Source organism: Physella acuta, unplaced genomic scaffold (assembly GCF_028476545.2).
Source record: "Physella acuta isolate Inbredline_101_S28 unplaced genomic scaffold, ASM2847654v3 ptg000105l, whole genome shotgun sequence".
Classification (NCBI taxonomy): Eukaryota; Metazoa; Mollusca; class Gastropoda; family Physidae; genus Physella; species Physella acuta.
Window position 1 is genome coordinate 1182928 of NW_026731625.1, and position 22396 is coordinate 1205323.

Sequence of the window (22396 nt, forward strand, 5' to 3'; positions counted from 1 at the left end):
AATGACAATAAAGATATTTTTACAGAGGGGTCCACCTAATAAATTTAATTACCTAATAGATTGAAAAGTGCGGTTTTATACCCCTACCACCCCCCCCCCCCTGCCTACACCACTGTACTAAGGTGCTTTTGTTAGGAAGTTTTGGTTCTGCCATTGTACTTTTCCATAATAAGCTGGTGTTCAGTGTTTAGAAATGATGAGAATGATAATTACAACCTCTAGCTAATGGCAGCAATGTCCTGGCCAAAGTCTGACATTAAAGCCATGAATAAAACTGTGAGTGGTTTTTGTTTTCTCTCTTAAGCCAGTTTTTAAACCAATGCCCAATATTGATGACAAGTGTTAATTCTTTTTAGTCGAAAGAAATTACTAAAAAGAACAAATGGGCATCGAGCAGGGTCTGTCCCTACAGGTCAGTGGCATGTGCAAATGTAGACTAAAGATATGCTTGACTTAAGTTTTCAAAGCCAGACACAACTTTTTTCTTATTTTCTTATAAAATCAGCAAACAATAGAAATAATTGATAAAAATCTAAGAATTTTAGGCAAATCTTTAAAACAATATTTAACTGAATTTAATTAAGGCAATCATTGAACAAGAGATGAATAGTGAAAATACTCTAGTCTTCAGCTAGAGACTACAGATATGCTGCAGTTTCTAGAGATATGCTGCAGTCAGCTAGAGGTATGCTGCAGAAACAGTATATTGCCAATGGAAATACAAAATATCACCAGACAAAAAATGACCACAACAATATATTTGGACGTAACTACATTTACTAAGTCTAATATGTACATCTAACAACTGTTCAGCTTTTTACACTCAACTAAAAGCATAACTCCGTTTTAGTTTGTAATATTCCCACTGGTAAATCTAAAAAAGCAAAGCTTTTAAAAAGGCAATAAAACAATAGAAATGATGTATAAAATATTTACATTAAAATCAATCTAAAACTCTAAAAGGCACTTGGTTCAATCAAGAATGTTCAAATATTACTGTTTGTATAGTGAAAAAATATTTTATGATAGGACATCAGTTTCTGTAGAAACAAATTATTTTTAAACAAAACTGGTTCCTGATGCATTGCTTGTACTAATCTAATATTAAGTTGATTGAAATATTATCAAATTATTTTAATGTAAAGAAAATAAATAAAAATGAGACTAAATACTTTAGAAAATAAAATGTCATTTTACTAGCAGTGTTCTATGAGAATCTTATAATTTTTAATAGGAACACAATTTTAAAAAACCATTAAAAACATTCTGCTACACAAACATAGCCCTGTGCTTGAACCAGTTCTTGGGTTATAAAACTTTAGAGATCTCGGAATGCAAAAAATGAAAATGCTCAGTAAATAATGACACATACTTAAAGAACACTATTTTCAGTTGAAAATTTATGACTGATTTGCTGATTTTTCTAATTTAAAAACATCTGCAACAAAAAAGTTTCTTGCATATTTAACTCAATATTGCAGCATGAACACACAACTGATGCACAAAAACTGCATCCAATGAAAACAGCCTGAATCACTAATGTGCATGCATGACTGCAGTCAGTACATAAGTCACTGATCGTTTCTGCACAAGATCATAGGCAGCCAAAATAAATGGAAAAATCTGGAATTCTGAAAATGAAACAATATTTTTTATTTCTTGTCACTGCAATGTGTTCTTATTTTGCTTATCAAGAATATAATTTATCATATTTTTTAAGATAAGTAAAGTCTTAAGGAAACCAAATCTGCCATTAAAAATGTAATCAAAGTGTTTACAATACTGCAGTTATTATAAAGAGAAATCAATGACTCACCATAAGAAAATTAGCTATCCAGCAATAAAATACTACCTCATTATAGATAAATAAAAAGTAGCCAGCAAAAAAAAAAGGACTCACCATAAGAAATAAAACGGGAATCTAGACTAGTGTAGAACAGTTTTATTTAGGCACTGAAGTGTAAGCTGTAAAATGATGATGTGATCTATCATCTACTAAAGTGTGATGATCCTGTTGAGGAAACAAAATCAATAATGTTTAAAGAAAAAATTCATTTAAATATTTTTTTATTTTTTTTTATTCGATGTTATTTTCTATAAACTTTTGTCTGAAGTGAAAATGTCTGCTTGTCTGACAGTCTGTCTGTCTGGTTGTGCTCCAAAAAAGTAAGCCTCTATTTCCTTCAATTTTTGAGATAAGTGCTTGTTAGATGACTAATGCAAAATGCACATTTACAATCTAATTAGATATTAAATTAAAAATTAAAGACAGCATTAAAACAACTAGAGCAACTGTTGCTTTTATTTTTATAGCTCAAGAAAATTTATTTCTATTTTTTGCTTGTTATTGCAACGTTTTTATTATACACTTGTAACAAATAAATAAAGTGTTTGAAAATCTAGATCTTTAGCTAAAACTGAAATGTTGAAAAATGGATACTTAGAAATTATGTTTACAAAAAAGAATAGCTGAATGTTCCTAAGGTTTTTTTTCTCATAAATGACCAATACAATGAAATAGGGTTAGGGAATCTTGTCCAGTTAAGCCCTGTCACTAAGGGGTCATCCATAAATGACGTCACACTCGTAGGGGGGAGGGGGGGTCCGTAATTTTGTGACGATGTGTGATGAGGGGGAGGGGGGTTCAGATGTTGCGACGTCACATTTTTGCATTATAAAAAAGCAATGTTAGAAAACGAATTTTAGACGTTATTTCGCGTTTTAGATAACTGTTTTAATAAATTGTAATAGTTTAGACAAGATTTTGGAAAAATATCGATGTTTTAAAAAAATTCAACTGCAATTTTGAGGGGGTTGTAGGTTTAGGTGTGACGTCATTTTAGGGGGGGGGGTCTGACTTTTTGTGACGACGTGTGACGGAGGGGAGGGGGGGAGGTAAAAATCGTCAAAAAAGCGTGACGTCATTTATGGATGACCCCTAATGTAAAAAGTTAAGCCCCGCCACTTTTTGCAAGCTCCAATTTATGTATCCACGCAACCTCGACCTATTCCTGATGTCCAGACATTTGAATATTTAAAAGTACTCCATAAAACAACGCTTTACCTGCCTCTAGAATCAAAGTTAGGATAGAGTTAGGAGAGAGTTAGGATAGAGTTAGGATTATGGTCCAGGTCAGGCTAAAAACTAAAAGTACAAGTTTCATAACATCCTATTTTTTACAATCTTTTTTTTTGGGTGGTGGGGTGGGGGGGGGGGGGGGGGTAAACATTTTGGCGGGGCTTATCTGAACAACATCTCAGTTAGGTGTAGACTTACTTCTATAGGTAAAGTTAATGGCTGGAGCATGGCTGCCTGAGGACTGGCTTGATAGACCTGTGTATAGTGACCAGGCAAGTACTGAAATGAAGAGATGGCTCAAAGTTCATCAACATTTTCAACTTGAGCTCAAAGAAATCAATAGTTTTCAAATACTTGAAATTTTTAAACAGAAAAGCCATTCCTTCTAACATTGCTCTTTTTCATGCCCCTCAACATTTTACAAACACAAAATTTATTAGCAGAAAGGCCATTACTTGTTATGTTCTATTAAACAGAAAGCCTGCTGCTTCTTATAACTTATTTTATGCCCCTGAATATTTTAGGAACTTCCAAAGGTTTACAAGAAGTTTTGGTTTTAAAAAATGAACATTGTGGGATTCATTTTCCTGAACATTTTTTTGCAAACACTACCAAACCCCAAGCATGACAAGTTTCAGGCAAAGAAAAAGAGTAGATCAAGATGTTCCACATCTTTCCAAACATCTCATTGTAACCTAGTTTAAATGTCATTACTAGATCTGAAAATCTCAGATTATGTCTGGATTACAAATTTAAAGATTCAAACTATTAAAACATTTCATTACAAAATTCAGATACATTTTATAGTATATTTTTAAAAATATAAAAATTGATACTAATGCCTTTAACAATTTGCTATAGATCTTGTATATTTTATCCCAAAGAACAAGTAAAATTCATCTCTAAAGAATTTTTTTTTTTAAATGAGAAAATCCCTTGTACCTGAGGAGCTATTAAACATTTCATACACATGCACAAATAGAGTAACACATCAAGTATAGAATAAACTTGTCCAACTAGTTTAGTCAATTAGAAACCACCAAGTGTCATTTATTCCTTGTAAACTCGTACAAAAACTATTCTTAAAATATGTAGATGTCAAGTTATTTTCAACACTGAGTTTCAAGTGGTTACATTATTCTATTTTCTACTGGAGTCCTTTGCTTAAATTTTGATTCGAGTTTAAGAAGAGTTTATGAAGAATTGATTTGAAATTTGTTTCAGGTTTATTTATACTATCACTTTTCTAAAATAAACAAACATTTGACAAGACAAAATAAAAAGCAACATCTCATCAAAGTATAGATTTTAAAAAAAGGTTTATTTTTGTCTTCTAAAAATGCATGCCATTTCACATACCCAGAACTAAAGTGAAAAAAATGAAAATAGGTGAGAAAAGGGGAGCAGAAAAAAATGGGACATTTTCACTCAAAGCTTTTGAAAGAATATTCCTAATTCCTCAACTTGCGAGAGAGGGAGAAATGATAATGAAAAACATTTTCAGCATTTGTAAAAAGTGTATAAAAAGCTACTTGTGAATAATGGCCCCTCATAATAAGCAATGCTTTCACACTTCATTCATGCTACAGTTTTGGAGTCTTTCTAATTGGAGCAGTTAAAACTAGACCAATTAGTAGAGGTAATAATAAACATCTAGCCCAATGACAAAGTAGGAAGTTGCAAGTCAAACCTGACGTACAAGAGAATGTTCAAAATGTCTTGCATTGTTCATTCACACTTCCATCTTGATGCTAAACTAAAATGGATACAGTCAAAAACATAAGCAGATCTTTCTTCCAAAAGTGGACACTCACACATGGAGGTTTCAAATCAACTCAATTATGCATTATGTATAGCCACATACAAATGTCTTGTCATTGTGCCTTTAATATTCAATTCAAATATCAATACTTTATTCTAAATTTGCATTAGACAAAACTATCATTTATGCTATCATTAACATTAATGCACATACAACATTTTGTCTTGGGCAGACATGTAAGTTTTAATAAGTAAAAGACCCCAAAACACACTTTCAACTAACTACTTTGATCTTTGACAAGTTATGCATTATTCTTTAAAATGAGAAAATAAATTATGACACAAGATCTTGAATAAAAAAAAAATTCCCACCACCACAAAAAAGTAATTGACAAGTTCCAAATTCAAAGAGGCTTTCACACCAGCATTGGTTTTCTTCATTTGGATCACTCAAATATCTGCTTCTTGTTACCAGATGTGAAAGCCTCTTGAGGTGGGGGGTGGGGGACTGCCAGGAGGACTGGAATGTTTGCCACATCTGTGTCCAGGCAGCAAGGCAACATATGTACATCTACCAGCGGTCAATCTGTCCAGCAGTCAGTCAAGCTACCAGCGGTCAGTCAAGCTACCAGCGGTCAGTCAAGCTAACAGTGGTCAGTCAGTCAAGCTAACAGTGGTCAGTCAAGCTACCAGCGGTCAGTCAAGCTACCAGTGGTCAGTCAAGCTACCAGTGGTCAGTCAAGCTACCAGTGGTCAGTCAAGCTACCAGCGGTCAGTCAAGCTACCAGCGGTCAGTCAAGCTAACAGTGGTCAGTCAGTCAAGCTAACAGTGGTCAGTCAGTCAAGCTAACAGTGGTCAGTCAAGCTACCAGCAGTCAGTCAAGCTACCAGTGGTCAGTCAGTCAAGCTAACGGTCAGTCAGTCAAGCTAACAGCGGTCAGTCAAGCTACCAGCGGTCAGTCAAGCTACCAGCGGTCAGTCAAGCTACCAGTGGTCAGTCAAGCTACCAGTGGTCAGTCAGTCAAGCTAATGGTCAGTCAGTCAAGCTAACGGTCAGTCAGTCAAGCTAACAGTGGTCAGTCAGTCAAGCTAACAGTGGTCAGTCAGTCAAGCTAACGGTCAGTCAAGCTAACAGTGGTCAAACTACCAGCGGTCATTGTTTCAGTCAAGTTCCTGACCTACAATCTAAAAAAAGCCAAAATCAAATTTAGAGTTTTCAGAGCAAATGACTATTCTAATTTCTTGACCCAAAACCTAATTTCATATCAAAACAATTTGACGTCAATGGAACTGAGGTATTCTGTGTACACAAGTTTAGCTCCAATATACAAACCAATCCCTCTTTTATTGAAAAACAATTTATTCATGAAGCATGTTCAAGTACAATGGTTTTAAAAGTACAATCATTTTGAATGTGACAATTTGTACAAAATGAAGCAACAATTTTAAAAGACAAAAAATTTAAAAAGGATAAAAATCCATGTCAAAATGAAACGCCGATATTCAAAAGAAATATGAATGATATGAATGATGTCCAGTAGTATATCTGTACAAATGCTTGTTTGATATTTGTGTTTTTATAAAGTTGCTGATCAACAGTCTTAGAACAAATATTGTCTGATCAAAAATATACCAGGGTAAATTCTTACATTGACAACTTGATATAATAAGTGCTATATGGAAGCTATTCAACTCCTCGTGGTAGTTCTACCTATCACTAGCTATGATACAAGTTGCAGACAGCTAGGATACAAGATGCAGACAGCAAGGATACAAATTGCAAACAGCTGTTTGATAGGATTACATGACCGTGAATAAAATGTAATGTTTATTCACGCCACACTAAATAGTGCTACAGATAAGATTTTGACACCTGTTAGTGATGAAGATTGTTACAGATTCATTACATTTTGTTACAGATTCTTTACATTTCAGCTTAGAGGATACAAAATTTTACAGCTGGATGAATTACTTTAAGTGCTTAAGATTAGTGCTACAGATTTTCAAACTTTTAGTGCTAAAGAGTATTGCTAGATATAATTACAATTTCAGCTTGGGATACACAGATCTGAAGTATTGACAATATACTAGATACAGATAGATAACCATAGGTAATATCTTTAAGAGTTCAGCACCTAAATGAATCAAACAAGAATAATTTGTTCCAGAAGAGAACTGAGTGAGATGATCATTCAGTTAGTTTATATACATCAAGGATGTTTCAAACCTGTACACATGGGGCACATTAAAAACATTGCATAAATTCACTTGACGTGCTGGTTTTAACATATATCAGCAGTGGTACCACTCGTATATCAAACACCAAAATAAGAACACCAAGAATTACTCAGTAATTTAAAAGTTACTTCGTAAAACCTAAGTAAAAAAATAATTACCACATTGAATCTACATAGATAAATTTATTTCTAAAGCATCTTATTGTTTACCAGTGTGAAAAAATATATTTGGATTTTCAATACAATTCTTTGGTTGTATGTTTGATGTTGAAATATGAAACATTTTCAAATGGTAGGTGACAAAAAAAAGCTTGAATACCGGCAATCAAAAAATCTTTAAATGTTAAGCAATTAAAAAGAAAAAAATTATTTACAGATTTAAAAGCTAGTAAACAATCACAAGTCAGGAGGGGGTACAGGGCATTTTCCTGGTGATTCTAAAAGAACAATTTGTAGGGAAATGCATGACTAAAACAAATGGAGGTTTGATGTGGAGGTGCAAAAGAAAGAAAAACACCTAAAGGTCTTGAGTTGCCAACAGGAAAATCACAGGAGAAAGTAGTTCATTCACAGAGGAATCATTCTAGTCAACTGAAGCCATCGAGTGGACATTTCCAGTGTCCTGTCTGACACATTCAAGAGCCTATCCTTGCAAGCCATGGTAGAAAAATCAAGCATTTAAATCATGCACTAGCATGCCATCTGATGAACATTGTTAGGCAGGACATTGAAATTTAAAAAAATTAAAGTTTAGACTGGAAAAACAAACTCGAGAAAAAAAGAGCTTTACAAGTGGACAGAAGACCAAAGAACAGGTGTAAAGCCTTCAAACAGAAGAACCACTAGGCAACATGCTAAGTGCCTACCGAAGTTGTTGACAGTTGAAGTTGTCCCATCTGGGCGGTCAGTTGTGGAATCAAGGATGTTGGGTCGAGCGTACTGCCCGTACCCGTACTGCTGGTTACCATCTGCAAAGAACAGCAGCAACATCAACTCAAAGGTTAGCAAAACCCAGCGGCACAGAATCTCCTGGAAACTTTCTTACACCTGGGACTCATGCCGTGACAATTTTAATGCAGTTGTAATAGATGCACACCCAGCAACAGTTGGAACATGAGCTGGTTTAATTAGTGTTAGTCATAGACAACTGTTGCAAGTCACATGAATCTCACAGATCTTATTAGGAACATTTCTCCAGTAAGTGAATGCATTGGAAAGTTAAAAATTGCAAACATTAGCAAAAAGAGTTAAAAAGATTGAACTAAAAATTGCATAGCATTAGAAATAAAACATCTCCAAGGTTTTGATTTTTAAAACAAAAAATAAATGATAAAAATATGAGGAAAAAAATATGAACATGATGCACAAGGTCTACTTTCTAACAATGCACCTACTCATTCAATGAAATATTTTCACCCAATGTATGACAGGCATTATAAACTATATACACATGTAAACATCAGAGGGAGACTCAGTGATCTCTACAAATTTGTGGCTTGATTTTTTCATCTGGCTTGAAGCAATGAAAACCATTGAAATGTACTGTCCAGGGTAAACAGATTTTTACTACATTCACTAACTTAGTAGCAAGAGTAGAAAAACTACACATGTACACTAAAAAGGTAATAAATAAAATTTTCCATTATTGCTTAAAAGTTATTAACGTATGGGGTAAATAAATATGCAAATTTGTTATAAAAGTCTATCACAGCTGCGGAGTTTTACAATGTCTAAAATTACTGGAACTTTGCGCATTACTTTAAAAATGACAAATCTCATAAATAGAAATAAATTGATGAATATAAAAGGTCATTTCTAAAATGACATTTCCATATTTATAGCAGTTTTGCAATTTTAATAAAAGTGCATTTATAGAAAAAAGTCGGATATCTTTCCTAGATTACATTCACAGACAAATATCTCGACACCCAAAATTAATAAAAGAAAACAGTTGGAGCAGTCCACAATAATGTTAAAAATCATTTTAAAAATCATTTGATGAAAAAAGCTTAAAACTGCATCAGATTTCATGAACAGTTTTCGTGCATAAAACAACAATGGCAGAAAAGTAAAAATTTGATATCTAAGATGATGAAATGGATGCAAACAAATAGAACTGCCTGACAAACACTGAAGGCAGGTAGACAATGAGGCTGCGAGGTACTGACAGGGTGTTACATCAGCAAACTGGGATCCAGCATGGTGGCAGCGGCCAGCTCAGGGTGGACTGTGGTGGGCAAGATCTGGAGATTAGAGACACCACACTGTTAGCTACACACATCCACACAACACATGCCAGCACTAAATGCTATGGCTTGCTGGGTCTACTCTTAAAACCTCTGCCATTCATCTGATTAACAATCCATATGGTCTGCCCCTCCCCTCCTTAATTTCCCTTTACAAGTTTAACATGCATTGATAAAGGTTATGCAGCAAAGAAGACACGGACATGTGTTGGACCACTGAGGACTCCCGCTGCTACATACCTGAGCACCAGCACCAGCCCAGATAGATCAAGTGCGGATGTAATAAAAGCCAGAATCAACAAGACCACTGACATCTTCACTCGACTAAACGTTGGGAAAAGGAAAATCAAACTCAGTCATACAATGGCCAGTAGAAATGCATACAAAATTCAGCTTTCCCAATTCCAAAAAGAGAAAAAAAACTAAGAATGGTCCAGAAAAGGAGGGTCATGAGGGAGGGCTCAACTTTATCCCAAAATTTGTTTTTAAAATGAACATTATTTTATCATAACAGCTTGTTTACTAGAGCGGAACAGACTTTAACAAGTAGCACAAATGGAAATTCCCAGGAAGTTGTCAGATCATGTGCAGTCACCAGCAGTGTAGAAACTTCTGACAACACTTCCTGTACATGACACATGGGGACAAGATAGATCTACAAGATGGCTCAGTCAATTCACTCAATCTTAAATCAGCCAAAAGGTGAATCCAATTAGTAACAACAATTTGGCAAGCTATATTTAGGAGAGTTTCTTAAGCATGGCACTTTAATTATCACTTTAACTCAACTTAGTAAACAGCAATTACTCAAGTGTGAAGAACAGCCAAATGAAATTAAACCAATTACTGTTGTCATGGTCTAGTTTCATAGGACTAAAAATGAATTAAAACATGCAAAGCAACATGAAAGAAAACAAGCAGATCATTTCACCATGCGTCATTAGAAAAAACTACCAAGGCTTATGAGCAATCAACATCAAACAACTTTGTAAAATAAAACATAGCTCATCAATATTAGAAAACTTGAATATTTATTAGTAAAATTGTTCAGTCTGAAGATTTAATTAGTTAATAATTAGGTAATTAACCATCTCTTTATAATGTATGATAATATGGTTAAAATCATGCATTTACATTTACTTTTTGTATTTGAACTATTTGTAACATCCACATAGCCTGATGACATGTATAATCAGTTTACATGCTCTAAATATGTCTGTGTTGAAAATGTTGTAATTTTAATAACTGTTTATGCACTGTTAATATGAAGGATATATGAAAAATTTGTGACAAACTGTTAAAAAATATATGAACAAGTGTTATGTAGTGTTACAAGTTTGGAATGACTTACATGTGGCATTTGGTGGGGTTGCACCAAATACTGGGGCAACCATCCAGTGGGGCCTGGGTTGGAGGACATCTGGTACGTGGTGACAGGGTTGGTGGCCGCCACTGACGTATAGCCCCGGGGCATCAACCCTGCTGGCATTATTGTAGGGGTCGGAACACCGTAGTTGATAAACTGCCTGTGGGGACAAAATGGAAGAGGTTAGCTCACTAGCTGACCTACCGGAAGAGGTTAGCTCACTAGCTGACCTACCGGAAGAGGTTAGCTCACTAGCTGACCTACCGGAAGAGGTTAGCTCACTAGCTGACCTACCGGAAGAGGTTAGCTCACTAGCTGACCTACCGGAAGAGGTTAGCTCACTAGCTGACCTACCGGAAGAGGTTAGCTCACTAGCTGACCTACCGGAAGAGGTTAGCTCACTAGCTGACCTACCGGAAGAGGTTAGCTCACTAGCTGACCTACCGGAAGAGGTTAGCTCACTAGCTGACCTACCGGAAGAGGTTAGCTCACTAGCTGACCTACTGGAAGAGGTTAGCTCACTAGCTGACCTACCAGAAGAGGTTAGCTCACTAGCTGACCTACTGGAAGAGGTTAGCTCACTAGCTGACCTACCGGAAGAGGTTAGCTCACTAGCTGGCCTACCGGAAGAGGTTAGCTCACTAGCTGACCTACCGGAAGAGGTTAGCTCACTAGCTGACCTACTGGAAGAGGTTAGCTCACTAGCTGACCTACTGGAAGAGGTTAGCTCACTAGCTGACCTACTGGAAGAGGTTATCTCACTAGCTGACCAACAGATAACAAACAAAAAAAATCTTACCCATTTAAGTTTGCTGCTGCAGCTAATTGTTGTTCATATGCAAAATGTATTGCCTAAAAAAAGGATAAAATATATGGGTGAAGTTAGTTGAAAATTATCTTTGACATTCACATTTCCAAAAGCAGTTAAGAAAAATGTGTCCACTAAAAAAATCTTACTGAAATCCCAGCATCCTCTCTGCCAGGCGTGAAGAGTCGAGGTGTGAGCGCTGTTGGACTTGTCTTTTTCTTGTTACCACTGTCTGCAAACTTGACCAACAAGGGCTCTGTGCTACCTGCAGAAATAAAGCTTTGTGATACAGGCAGGCAGCAGGGCTCATTCAGGCGGCAGTTCAAAAACATTTCCAATTGTCTAGATAGCACTGATAACATTTCCAATTGTCTAGATAGCACTGATAACATTTACAATTGTCTAGGTAGCACTGATAACATTTACAATTGTCTAGGTAGCACTGATAACATTTACAATTGTCTAGGTAGCACTGATAACATTTACAATTGTCTAGGTAGCAATGATAACATTTCCAATTGTCTAGGTAGCAATGATAACATTTACAATTGTCTAGGTAGCAATGATAACATTTACAATTGTCTAGGTAGCACTGATAACATTTACAATGGACACCAGTGAGTTGACGAAAATCCTTCCGTAATGTTGATATGGAATACAGATGTGCTTTTTTAGATTTAGGACCGTAAAAATAATAAGATAAAATTTTATTAAAAACTTAAGCCTAAAATTAATTCAGAAATTTAATATTTTTAGAATCAATGCTATACAAGTTGCAGATTTAGAGAACTTGAAAATAATTTGTTGAGTTTAAGGCTACACTTCTATTTATTTTCATCAAGCCTAAGTTATAACCCGATGTTTCACAAACATTGATTGGCTGTACAGGAACTCCGTGATCGATTTCTGACAGCCCCACTTTAGTTTTTTTGTTTACAAAACTTTGCAGATCAAGTTTTTAAATAACAATGCAAATTTAAACATGACCTAGTTTTTCTTTTTTTAGCTTACAATGTGTACAATAAAATTTATGGCGGCCTATCGAATAGCAGGATGCCATTGTTTATGTCGCCATTACACGTGAAAACCAAATTGTTTTTGCTTTTTAAATTTTTATTTAGTTACCGAAAATATTAAAAACATCAGATACATCCAATCTTTAGTAAAGTCCGAAAAAAACTAAGACAGGCAGGATTTTATACCCATATTAATTGTAACTATGCCGCGCATGATTTTTAAATTGATTTATGGACCTCTCAATACCTTTGAGACTTTTCTCGCTGGTGTGTCCATTGTCTACGTTAGCAATGATAATATTTCTAATTATCTAGGTAGCACTGATACTATTTCAAATTGTCTTGACAGCAATGATAATATTCCCATTTGTCTAGGGTAGCAAATGCATACAAGTGTCAAATACCTGGCAACATTTTGTTGTTAAATGCATTAATGATCTGGTCACATTTTTCTTTAGATTCCATTCTGGCAAAGCCTACCCCTCTACTCAGGCCATCTGGTTTGCGGAGGATCCGTGTAGAGATAACTGTTCCATATTCCTTGAACATGTTCTCTAGATTTTTCTCCATGAAATACATGGGCAAGTTGGCAATGTACAAGTTGGTTGGGTCCTGCTCTTGTTGCTGGTGGGAGTAGACATGCAGTTTCTATGAGAAGTTGGGTCACACCCATTCAAGGCTATACCCCATTGCTTATACAAGGATAGCAAGTTACAAACATCTTGACTAAATCAACTACACATTTCAGTACGTTACCAGCCAGGGATCATGCACATACAGAAGAGACAGATAGGGTGTTGTAACAGTGGAGGGGGGGGGGCAAAAAATTTTTTGAACACAAATGGTGATGTGATTGGAGGGGTTCTTAGATCTGAACTTTAAGGGGCAACAGGATTTGGATAAAAGGAATCTTGTGTTACTAAATGGGCACGTTATGTGTGGGGGGTTTGGGGTAAACATCTTTAAAAAGAGTCATTGATGGACGATCCCTCAGTAAATTTAAGTAATGGTGCAAGCATCCAATGAGTCTAACACGGTGCCTGGGGCTAGTGAATGGGCCATGGTGAGTTGCTTAGATAGAATATGATTACCAGAGGTTGAAAAAAAACCAAAGGGAAACATGAACTTCCTTAACATACTATCTATAATCTATAAAATTCTATATTATATAATACAACAGTATAGGCTTGGGCCCGATTTTTAAAAAAAAAGTTCTTTTCTTCAATGCAAGTTAGATGAAAAACCTATTTAAAAGCACAGACAATACTGCAATAAAATACAGCTCTGTGAGGGCGGGGGTGGTATGCCACGAATACTTGACTCGAGATTTGGTCATTTAGAAACCCGAGAACATTATCTTGAAGATAACAAAAGACGAAACGTCCAATCTACGTTGAGCGTGCGTAGCTCTTCTAGCCTAGCGGTTGTAAAGTGTCGCCAAGATTTATTGGCTCCGCTACACGCCAACGGCGAAGTTTGCATACAGGACAAAACACGTTTGGAACTCATGTGCCACAACTCAATCAATTGGGAATTTTACTAATGGAATGCACTTTCCTTTCTTCTGTAATCTAATCTTGTTTATGCGGGATCGCGTCCCCTTTTATCAATGATCGCGGTACTAATTTCAATACACGTTTTAAAAACCAACTGTGACTGATTCAATGGGTTATGTGGACTATAGTGTGGTCGACAAGGCGACGGTACGCCACACGTATAGATATCAAAACACGTCCCATGTATTTGTACCAGGGTAATCTGTAGCTATATGTCTAGCGTGTAACTACAACACACGACAAGCAGCTGGCCAGTTAAACTTTTCACAACACACAACATAGATCTACAACAAATATAACTAGATCACAACTTGATCTAGAGTAGAACAAATATAACTAGATCACAACTTGATCTAGAGTAGAACAAATATAACTAGATCACAACTTGATCTAGAGTAGAACAAATATAACTAGATCACAACTTGATCTAGAGTAGAACAAATATAACTAGATCACAACTTAGATCTAGAGTAGAACAAATACAACTAGATCACAACTTAGATCTAGAACAAATATAACTAGATTAAAACACTACAAATATAACTAGATCACAACACACTACAAATATAACTAGATCACAACACACTACAAATAGAACTAGATCACAACACAGAACAAATTAACTTTTAAAAGAGATAATGAAATGAGAGATAAACTATTGAAAAGACTTACTTTGGCCATCTGTGCTTGTATGCCTTGGTTCTGTAGAGCCTGAACTGCCAGCTCTGCTGCCTGGGGATTCTCAAAGTCTACAAAACCATAACCTGTGAACACACAACAACCTCAGCTACAGCAGGAGCTCAAGTAACCTGATGGCTGAGCTCAAGTAACCTGGTGGCTAGAGCTCAAGTAACCTGATGGCTAGAGCTCAAGTAACCTGATGGCTAGAGCTCAAGTAACCTAATGGCTAGAGCTCAAGTAACCTAATGGCTAGAGCTCAAGTAACCTAATGGCTAGAGCTCAAGTAACCTGATGGCTAGAGCTCAAGTAAGCAGACAGATCCAAGCTTGTCATGCCTCTCCCCCTAGACAGATGGCTGTATAGGGCACAAGCTGCTATCAACCAAGCTCATTGAACCACTAACCAGAAAATAACTTGAACCATCAGCTGTCAATGTAACAAGTGACAACTGACTTTTGCATATTCATGGCAAGCAGCAGCAACCAATGAAGCTGTAGGTTATTAAAACTTGCTAATTAATGGTCTAACTAAAACTAGCGTCCAGTGTAAGGGCTTGTTCAAAGTTACTCAGGCCCCTATAACAGGAAGTGTTACAACCTGCCCACCCCATACACCCCCCAACTGTGAAATGTAAAAATTACCTTTACATTTGTTGGTAGTTTGATCTATGATAGCTTTTGTTGATGTAATTTTTCCAAACCTGTTGACAGATAGTTTCACTAGTGATATCATGGAAGCTTTAGCCATGGTATATTAGTTAATTGTGTGTGTGTGGGGGGGATGACTAGATGTACGTGGGGAGTTGGTGTGGGGGGCAGTAGATGTGCAGGGGATGTGTGTGGGGGGCTGTAGATGTGTGGAGGATGTGTGTGGGGGCTGTAGATGTGAGGAGGGGCTGTAGATGTGAGGAGGGGCTGTAGATGTGAGGAGGGGCTGTGTGTGGGGGGCTGTAGATGTGTGGAGGATGTGTGTGGGGGCTGTAGATGTGAGGAGGGGCTGTAGATGTGCGTGGGGCTGTGTGTGTGGGGGCTGTAGATGTGCGTGGTGATGTGTGTGGGGGGCTGTAGATGTGTGTGGGGGGCTGCAGATGGTGTGGGGATGTGTAGATGGTGTGGGGGATGTGTGTGGGGGGCTGTAGATGTGTGTGGGGGGCTGTAGATGTGTGTGGGGGGCTGTAGATGGTGTGGGGATGTGTAGATGTGTGGGGGGCTGTAGATGTGCGTGGGGATGTGTGGGGGGCTGTAGATGTGCGTGGGGATGTGTGGGGGGCTGTAGATGTGTGTGTGGGGGCTGTGTGTGGGGGATGTGAGGAACTTACGAGTTGCACAGGTTGACCAAGTCCTTGTCTGTCGTGCTGGGGTTGAGACCCCGGATGTAGAGGTTGGTCCGGCTCAGTGGCTCGCCTGACTGGCTCTGGTTCGAGGACTGACTGGACGTTGTGTTGGGGCTGTTGGCCGGCATGCTGCGTGATGGATAGTTCTGAAACAAGAACAGGGACCTCGTTAGATGCAGCACACACGGGATAGTACATGTCTAGGTCCAACTGGGAGTGTAGAAGTGTGTGTGTGGGGGGGGGGGGGTGTCAGAGTTTACGGTTGGTGAAGGAAACCAGTGACACGACACTTAACGACGGACCGGACGAGGACGCTCATGACGTTCCGACACGGAGGTTTGAGAACATGTTACGGACATGCCTCAGACAGGCAGAGAACCCAGTCCAAGAAAGGCGGGCAAACGACAGCCGACACTAACCGTTTTTCTCCGGGCAGACATGTAGGAATGTGGCCGGTGTGAGCCGTCCATCTTTACTTCCTGGCGGCTATACCAGGAACTTGTGGTCACTCGACGGACTGGCAGCTGACCGACTTGTACACATAAACCAGATCTAAACAAACCATCCGACGTTATCTGTGCTCGTCTTATCTAATCACACACTGGCGTCTGCAGCAGTGGCGTAGCGACATATCACCCCCCACCATCATCACACACTGGCGTCTGCAGCAGTGGCGTAGCGACATATCACCCCCCCCCCATCATCACACACTGGCGTCTGCAGCAGTGGCGTAGCGACATATCACCCCCCCCCCCCATCATCACACACTGGCGTCTGCAGCAGTGGCGTAGCGACATATCACCCCCCACCATCATCACACACTGGCGTCTGCAGCAGTGGCGTAGCGACATATCACCCCCCACCATCATCACACACTGGCGTCTGCAGCAGTGGCGTAGCGACATATCACCCCCCACCATCATCACACACTGGCGTCTGCAGCAGTGGCGTAGCGACATATCACCCCCCACCATCATCACACACTGGCGTCTGCAGCAGTGGCGTAGCGACATATCACCCCCACCATCATCACACACTGGCGTCTGCAGCAGTGGCGTAGCGACATATCACCCCCACCATCATCACACACTGGCGTCTGCAGCAGTGGCGTAGCGACATATCACCCCCCACCATCATCACACACTGGCGTCTGCAGCAGTGGCGTAGCGACATATCACCCCCCACCATCATCACACACTGGCGTCTGCAGCAGTGGCGTAGCGACATATCACCCCCCACCATCATCACACACTGGCGTCTGCAGCAGTGGCGTAGCGACATATCACCCCCCACCATCATCACACACTGGCGTCTGCAGCAGTGGCGTAGCGACATATCACCCCCCACCATCATCACACACTGGCGTCTGCAGCAGTGGCGTAGCGACATATCACCCCCCACCATCATCACACACTGGCGTCTGCAGCAGTGGCGTAGCGACATATCACCCCCCACCATCATCACACACTGGCGTCTGCAGCAGTGGCGTAGCGACATATCACCCCCCACCATCATCACACACTGGCGTCTGCAGCAGTGGCGTAGCGACATATCACCCCCCACCATCATCACACACTGGCGTCTGCAGCAGTGGCGTAGCGACATATCACCCCCCACCATCATCACACACTGGCGTCTGCAGCAGTGGCGTAGCGACATATCACCCCCCCCCCCCATCATCACACACTGGCGTCTGCAGCAGTGGCGTAGCGACATATCACCCCCCACCATCATCACACACTGGCGTCTGCAGCAGTGGCGTAGCGACATATCACCCCCCACCATCATCACACACTGGCGTCTGCAGCAGTGGCGTAGCGACATATCACCCCCCACCATCATCACACACTGGCGTCTGCAGCAGTGGCGTAGCGACATATCACCCCCCACCATCATCACACACTGGCGTCTGCAGCAGTGGCGTAGCGACATATCACCCCCCACCATCATCACACACTGGCGTCTGCAGCAGTGGCGTAGCGACATATCACCCCCCACCATCATCACACACTGGCGTCTGCAGCAGTGGCGTAGCGACATATCACCCCCCACCATCATCACACACTGGCGTCTGCAGCAGTGGCGTAGCGACATATCACCCCCCACCATCATCACACACTGGCGTCTGCAGCAGTGGCGTAGCGACATATCACCCCCCACCATCATCACACACTGGCGTCTGCAGCAGTGGCGTAGCGACATATCACCCCCCACCATCATCACACACTGGCGTCTGCAGCAGTGGCGTAGCGACATATCACCCCCCACCATCATCACACACTGGCGTCTGCAGCAGTGGCGTAGCGACATATCACCCCCCCCCCCATCATCACACACTGGCGTCTGCAGCAGTGGCGTAGCGACATATCACCCCCCACCATCATCACACACTGGCGTCTGCAGCAGTGGCGTAGCGACATATCACCCCCCACCATCATCACACACTGGCGTCTGCAGCAGTGGCGTAGCGACATATCACCCCCCACCATCATCACACACTGGCGTCTGCAGCAGTGGCGTAGCGACATATCACCCCCCACCATCATCACACACTGGCGTCTGCAGCAGTGGCGTAGCGACATATCACCCCCCCCCCCCCCCCATCATCACACACTGGCGTCTGCAGCAGTGGCGTAGCGACATATCACCCCCCCCCCCATCATCACACACTGGCGTCTGCAGCAGTGGCGTAGCGACATATCACCCCCCCCCCATCATCACACACTGGCGTCTGCAGCAGTGGCGTAGCGACATATCACCCCCCACCATCATCACACACTGGCGTCTGCAGCAGTGGCGTAGCGACATATCACCCCCCCCCCATCCACAACACATGATAGTAGTCTACCAGCATGACACGGTTGGCGCCACTGTTGATCAGTCAGTGTGTCGCTCCAAGCCCCACCCCCTTGGTCATCAAACTACGAAAAAGTCAACATTTACAAGATCTGATTTTGTAAAAAAATGATTTGCTCTTTGTGCGGCACTTGTCCAGCGGTCTAAGAGCGTCCAAGACTTGAAGACTTGACGACAATTACTTTGACTCCACTTATTTTAAGTACTCCCTCCTGGGCTATCCCCCCCCCCCCCCCACACACACACACACGTAGGCAAACAATACTTGAACCACTGGTGCTAGGTTATCGTCTTACGTCTGTCTTCATTCAAAATACGTGAAGTTTACCATCCAAAGATGGCTGACCAGCTGAGGGCAGTGAGGAGCTCTGCCCGACCCCACCAGACATGACCTATTTATAGCCCATAGTTGACGAGCTACATTTTCTAGGGACTGAAATCTAGAACTTATCCAGGAACTGAAATCTAGAACTTATCCAGGTCTATCCGAGTCTATCGTCAAATGGCATCCAAGATGGGAGATGTTGTGCGTGTGGCGCTTACACTAAGTAATATTGGACGGCCATACAAGTAAAGCGACGCTTGCAGTATTGGACGGCCATACAATTACAAGCAAGGTGAAGGTTGTGATCGATTGGATACAGATCCGGGATATTGCTTTTTACGACACTGATCGCCACACGATGTCAGAAGTAACTCATTTGCTGGTGGCCCATGTGGCCCAGTGTAGGCTCTGTGTGGCCCAGAGTAGGCTCCGTGTGGCCCAGTGTAGGCTCCGTGTGGCCCAGTGTAGGCTCCGTGTGGCCCAGTGTAGGCTCCGTGTGGCCCAGTGTAGGCTCCGTGTGGCCCAGTGTGGCCTAAACTGGCGGGTTGTTACCGCAGCAGATATTGATTGAGATTTACACAGTAATAAAAAAGTAACAAAGGGAAATCACCCTATTGACGTGCTGGTAATGAGGTTATGGGCCATGCTAGTAGTTCTGGGCATGATCCTGGTCCATTCAGTGGTATTGGTGGGAGGTAACATTTGTGGTATGTGAACTATGTGGTATTGGTGGGAGGTAACATTTGTGGTATGTGAACCATGAGGTATTGGTGGGAGGTAACATTTGTGGTATGTGAACTATGTGGTATTGGTGGGAGGTAACATTTGTGGTATGTGAACCATCAATAATTAAATCACAAGGACCGGGGGCCATTTCTAGTTCAGGGTCAGACCCGGAATGGCTGACAGTTTGAAACTGTCTAAAGATGAAGATAACCGTGTCCACTTATTAAAAACTTTAAAAAGCAGACAAAAGTTAGAGTAATATTTGTTTAGGTGTCACCCCCTAGTAAGGTGACACAGTGCGGGCGTTCTCCCCTCTCCCCCCCCCCCCCAGTGACGCTACTAGTTCAAGTGCAGAGAGAGACCCAAGACTGGCCATAATGTCCTACCTAGTTCAGATCTTGTAATGGCCATAATGTCCTACCTAGTTCAGATCTTGTAATGGCCCATAATGTCCTACCTAGTTCAGATCTTGTAATGGCCATAATGTCCTACCTAGTTCAGGTCTTGTAATGGCCATAATGTCCTACCTAGTTCAGATCTTGTAATGGCCATAATGTCCTACCTAGTTCAGATCTTGTAATGGCCCATAATGTCCTACCTAATTCAGATCTTGTAATGGCCATAATGTCCTACCTAGTTCAGATCTTGTAATGGCCATAATGTCCTACCTAATTCAGATCTTGTAATGGCCATAATGTCCTACCTAATTCAGATCTTGTAATGGCCATAATGTCCTACCTAGTTCAGATCTTGTAATGGCCATAATGTCCTACCTAGTTCAGATCTTGTAATGGCCATAATGTCCTACCTAATTCAGATCTTGTAATGGCCATAATGTCCTACCTAGTTCAGATCTTGTAATGGCCATAATGTCCTACCTAGTTCAGATCTTGTAATGGCCATAATGTCCTACCTAATTCAGATCTTGTAATGGCCGTAATGTCCTACCTAGTTCAGATCTTGTAATGGCTATAATGTCCTACCTAGTTCAGATCTTGTAATGGCCATAATGTCCTACCTAGTTCAGATCTTGTAATGGCTAGGGGCGAATAAAAACAGATCTAGAAAGTCCGGGGAGGGGGGCGGAAGATTGTGAGCGGAACGACGAAATGACATGTCAACAGTGACACTAGTAGTTGGTGGGTTGGACTAATGAAATGGTTGCCTAGCAACGAGTTAAGCAGACACGGTATTAATTGTAAAACTAAACGACGAACAGTGTCCGCTTGCAGGGAAAACGAGGCTGTGTCACAAATATACCAAGATTTAAGACAAATGTGTCACGTGACAAATGTACCAAGATTTAAGACAAATGTTTCTGGCCGACCATCGTTGGCCCAGACACAGACAAATGGGACACGACCACGCTTGATAAACCAACCATGGCGACCAGTTGACTCAATGGCGGATCTTAATACAATGTCCACACACAGCCTACAATGTCCACACACAACCTTTAATGCCCACACACAGTATCCTCACAAGGTCTACATTTTCCCGACACTAACTGTTTAGTTTCTATATACTACATACCCACACAGACATACCCACACAGACATAATTATTATAAAACCCACACAGAGTACTTGGTCAAATCCTTTAGTCACAGACAACAGGAATGTAAGCCTAAAATATAATATCTAACCCCCCTGTCAGACAACAGGAATGTAAGCCTAAAATATAATATCTAACCCCCCGCCGCTGTCCACAACTTGCCCCCCCCCCCCCCCCCCCCCCCCGTCTTACCTTCTTAATTCGGCCAGTGACAGAAAGTATGTACAACATTCTAGCTAGTAATCCAATAGTGGACACGAAAATTCCTGGCTAAAGTTAGACTGAGTGACCCATCGAACAGGTACCTATATACGCCATTTTCTGTGAGCTGGGAGGGGGAGGGGGGAATAACTGCCCTGACCAGCTGACCAATGGGTGGGCGTGCCTTGCCTATGGCGTCTTGTTTTCATTGGTCACTATTATCAACTGATTAATCAGTTTTCATTATTTTGATTTAGCTTATACAATAGCTTGTACCCCCCCCCCCCCCGACGTCAACATTCCACTGTGCCGCAAACCTAACTTTCTACACTACAAAATGTAAGGGAGGAAACTTTCAACAGTACCACTTTACGGCTCTACACGACGGCCTTATTACCGTGTCGTAGGTGATTCCACCCCCCCCCCTCCCTCCCCGCTCGCCAAATTCCAAGTAGATTGTTTTTGTGTAAGAAATTTGTGTGGTAAATATTTGGCAGTTGGTCTAGAAGATTTACCCCGACCAGGATGTATAAGATATTCATAAAGTAGTACATGCCCTCGTTTAGTGGATCTAGAATGTCAACAAACTAAAACAAACTACGAACGACATTCCATCAAATAACTCTTCTATTACTTATACCACCCCCCCCC

The 22396-nt window shown here is 40.9% G+C and overlaps 1 protein-coding gene and 1 long non-coding RNA gene across 14 annotated transcripts in view; both read right to left on the reverse strand.

Annotated features, from left to right (window-relative positions):
* LOC131932560 (uncharacterized) lies at nt 1–3365 on the reverse strand. The gene is made up of 3 exons (XR_009384620.1): nt 3278–3365; nt 1901–2011; nt 1–1631 (listed from the first exon to the last, which is right to left on the reverse strand). It is a non-coding gene; the product is annotated as an uncharacterized LOC131932560 (long non-coding RNA).
* A 1018-nt stretch (nt 3366–4383) lies between these two features.
* Nucleotides 4384–22396, reverse strand: part of LOC131932568 (RNA-binding motif, single-stranded-interacting protein 3) — a 136872-nt gene continuing 118859 nt past the window's right edge. For 8 of the 13 annotated variants that reach the window (XM_059289496.1, XM_059289531.1, XM_059289571.1 and 5 more), the window contains 8 exons: nt 16069–16229; nt 15392–15450; nt 14742–14833; nt 12918–13161; nt 11647–11762; nt 11489–11541; nt 10675–10849; nt 4384–9320 (listed from right to left, as the gene is read on the reverse strand). In XM_059289496.1, coding sequence (XP_059145479.1) covers nt 9252–9320; nt 10675–10849; nt 11489–11541; nt 11647–11762; nt 12918–13161; nt 14742–14833; nt 15392–15450; nt 16069–16229 — 969 coding nt within the window. In that variant the 3' untranslated portion in view covers nt 4384–9251. Of the gene's footprint in view, nt 9321–9563; nt 9648–10674; nt 10850–11488; nt 11542–11646; nt 11763–12917; nt 13162–14741; nt 14834–15391; nt 15451–16068; nt 16230–16502; nt 16634–22396 lie in introns of those variants that run through there. The other 5 variants (XM_059289507.1, XM_059289545.1, XM_059289523.1 and 2 more) reach the window with 5 other exon arrangements.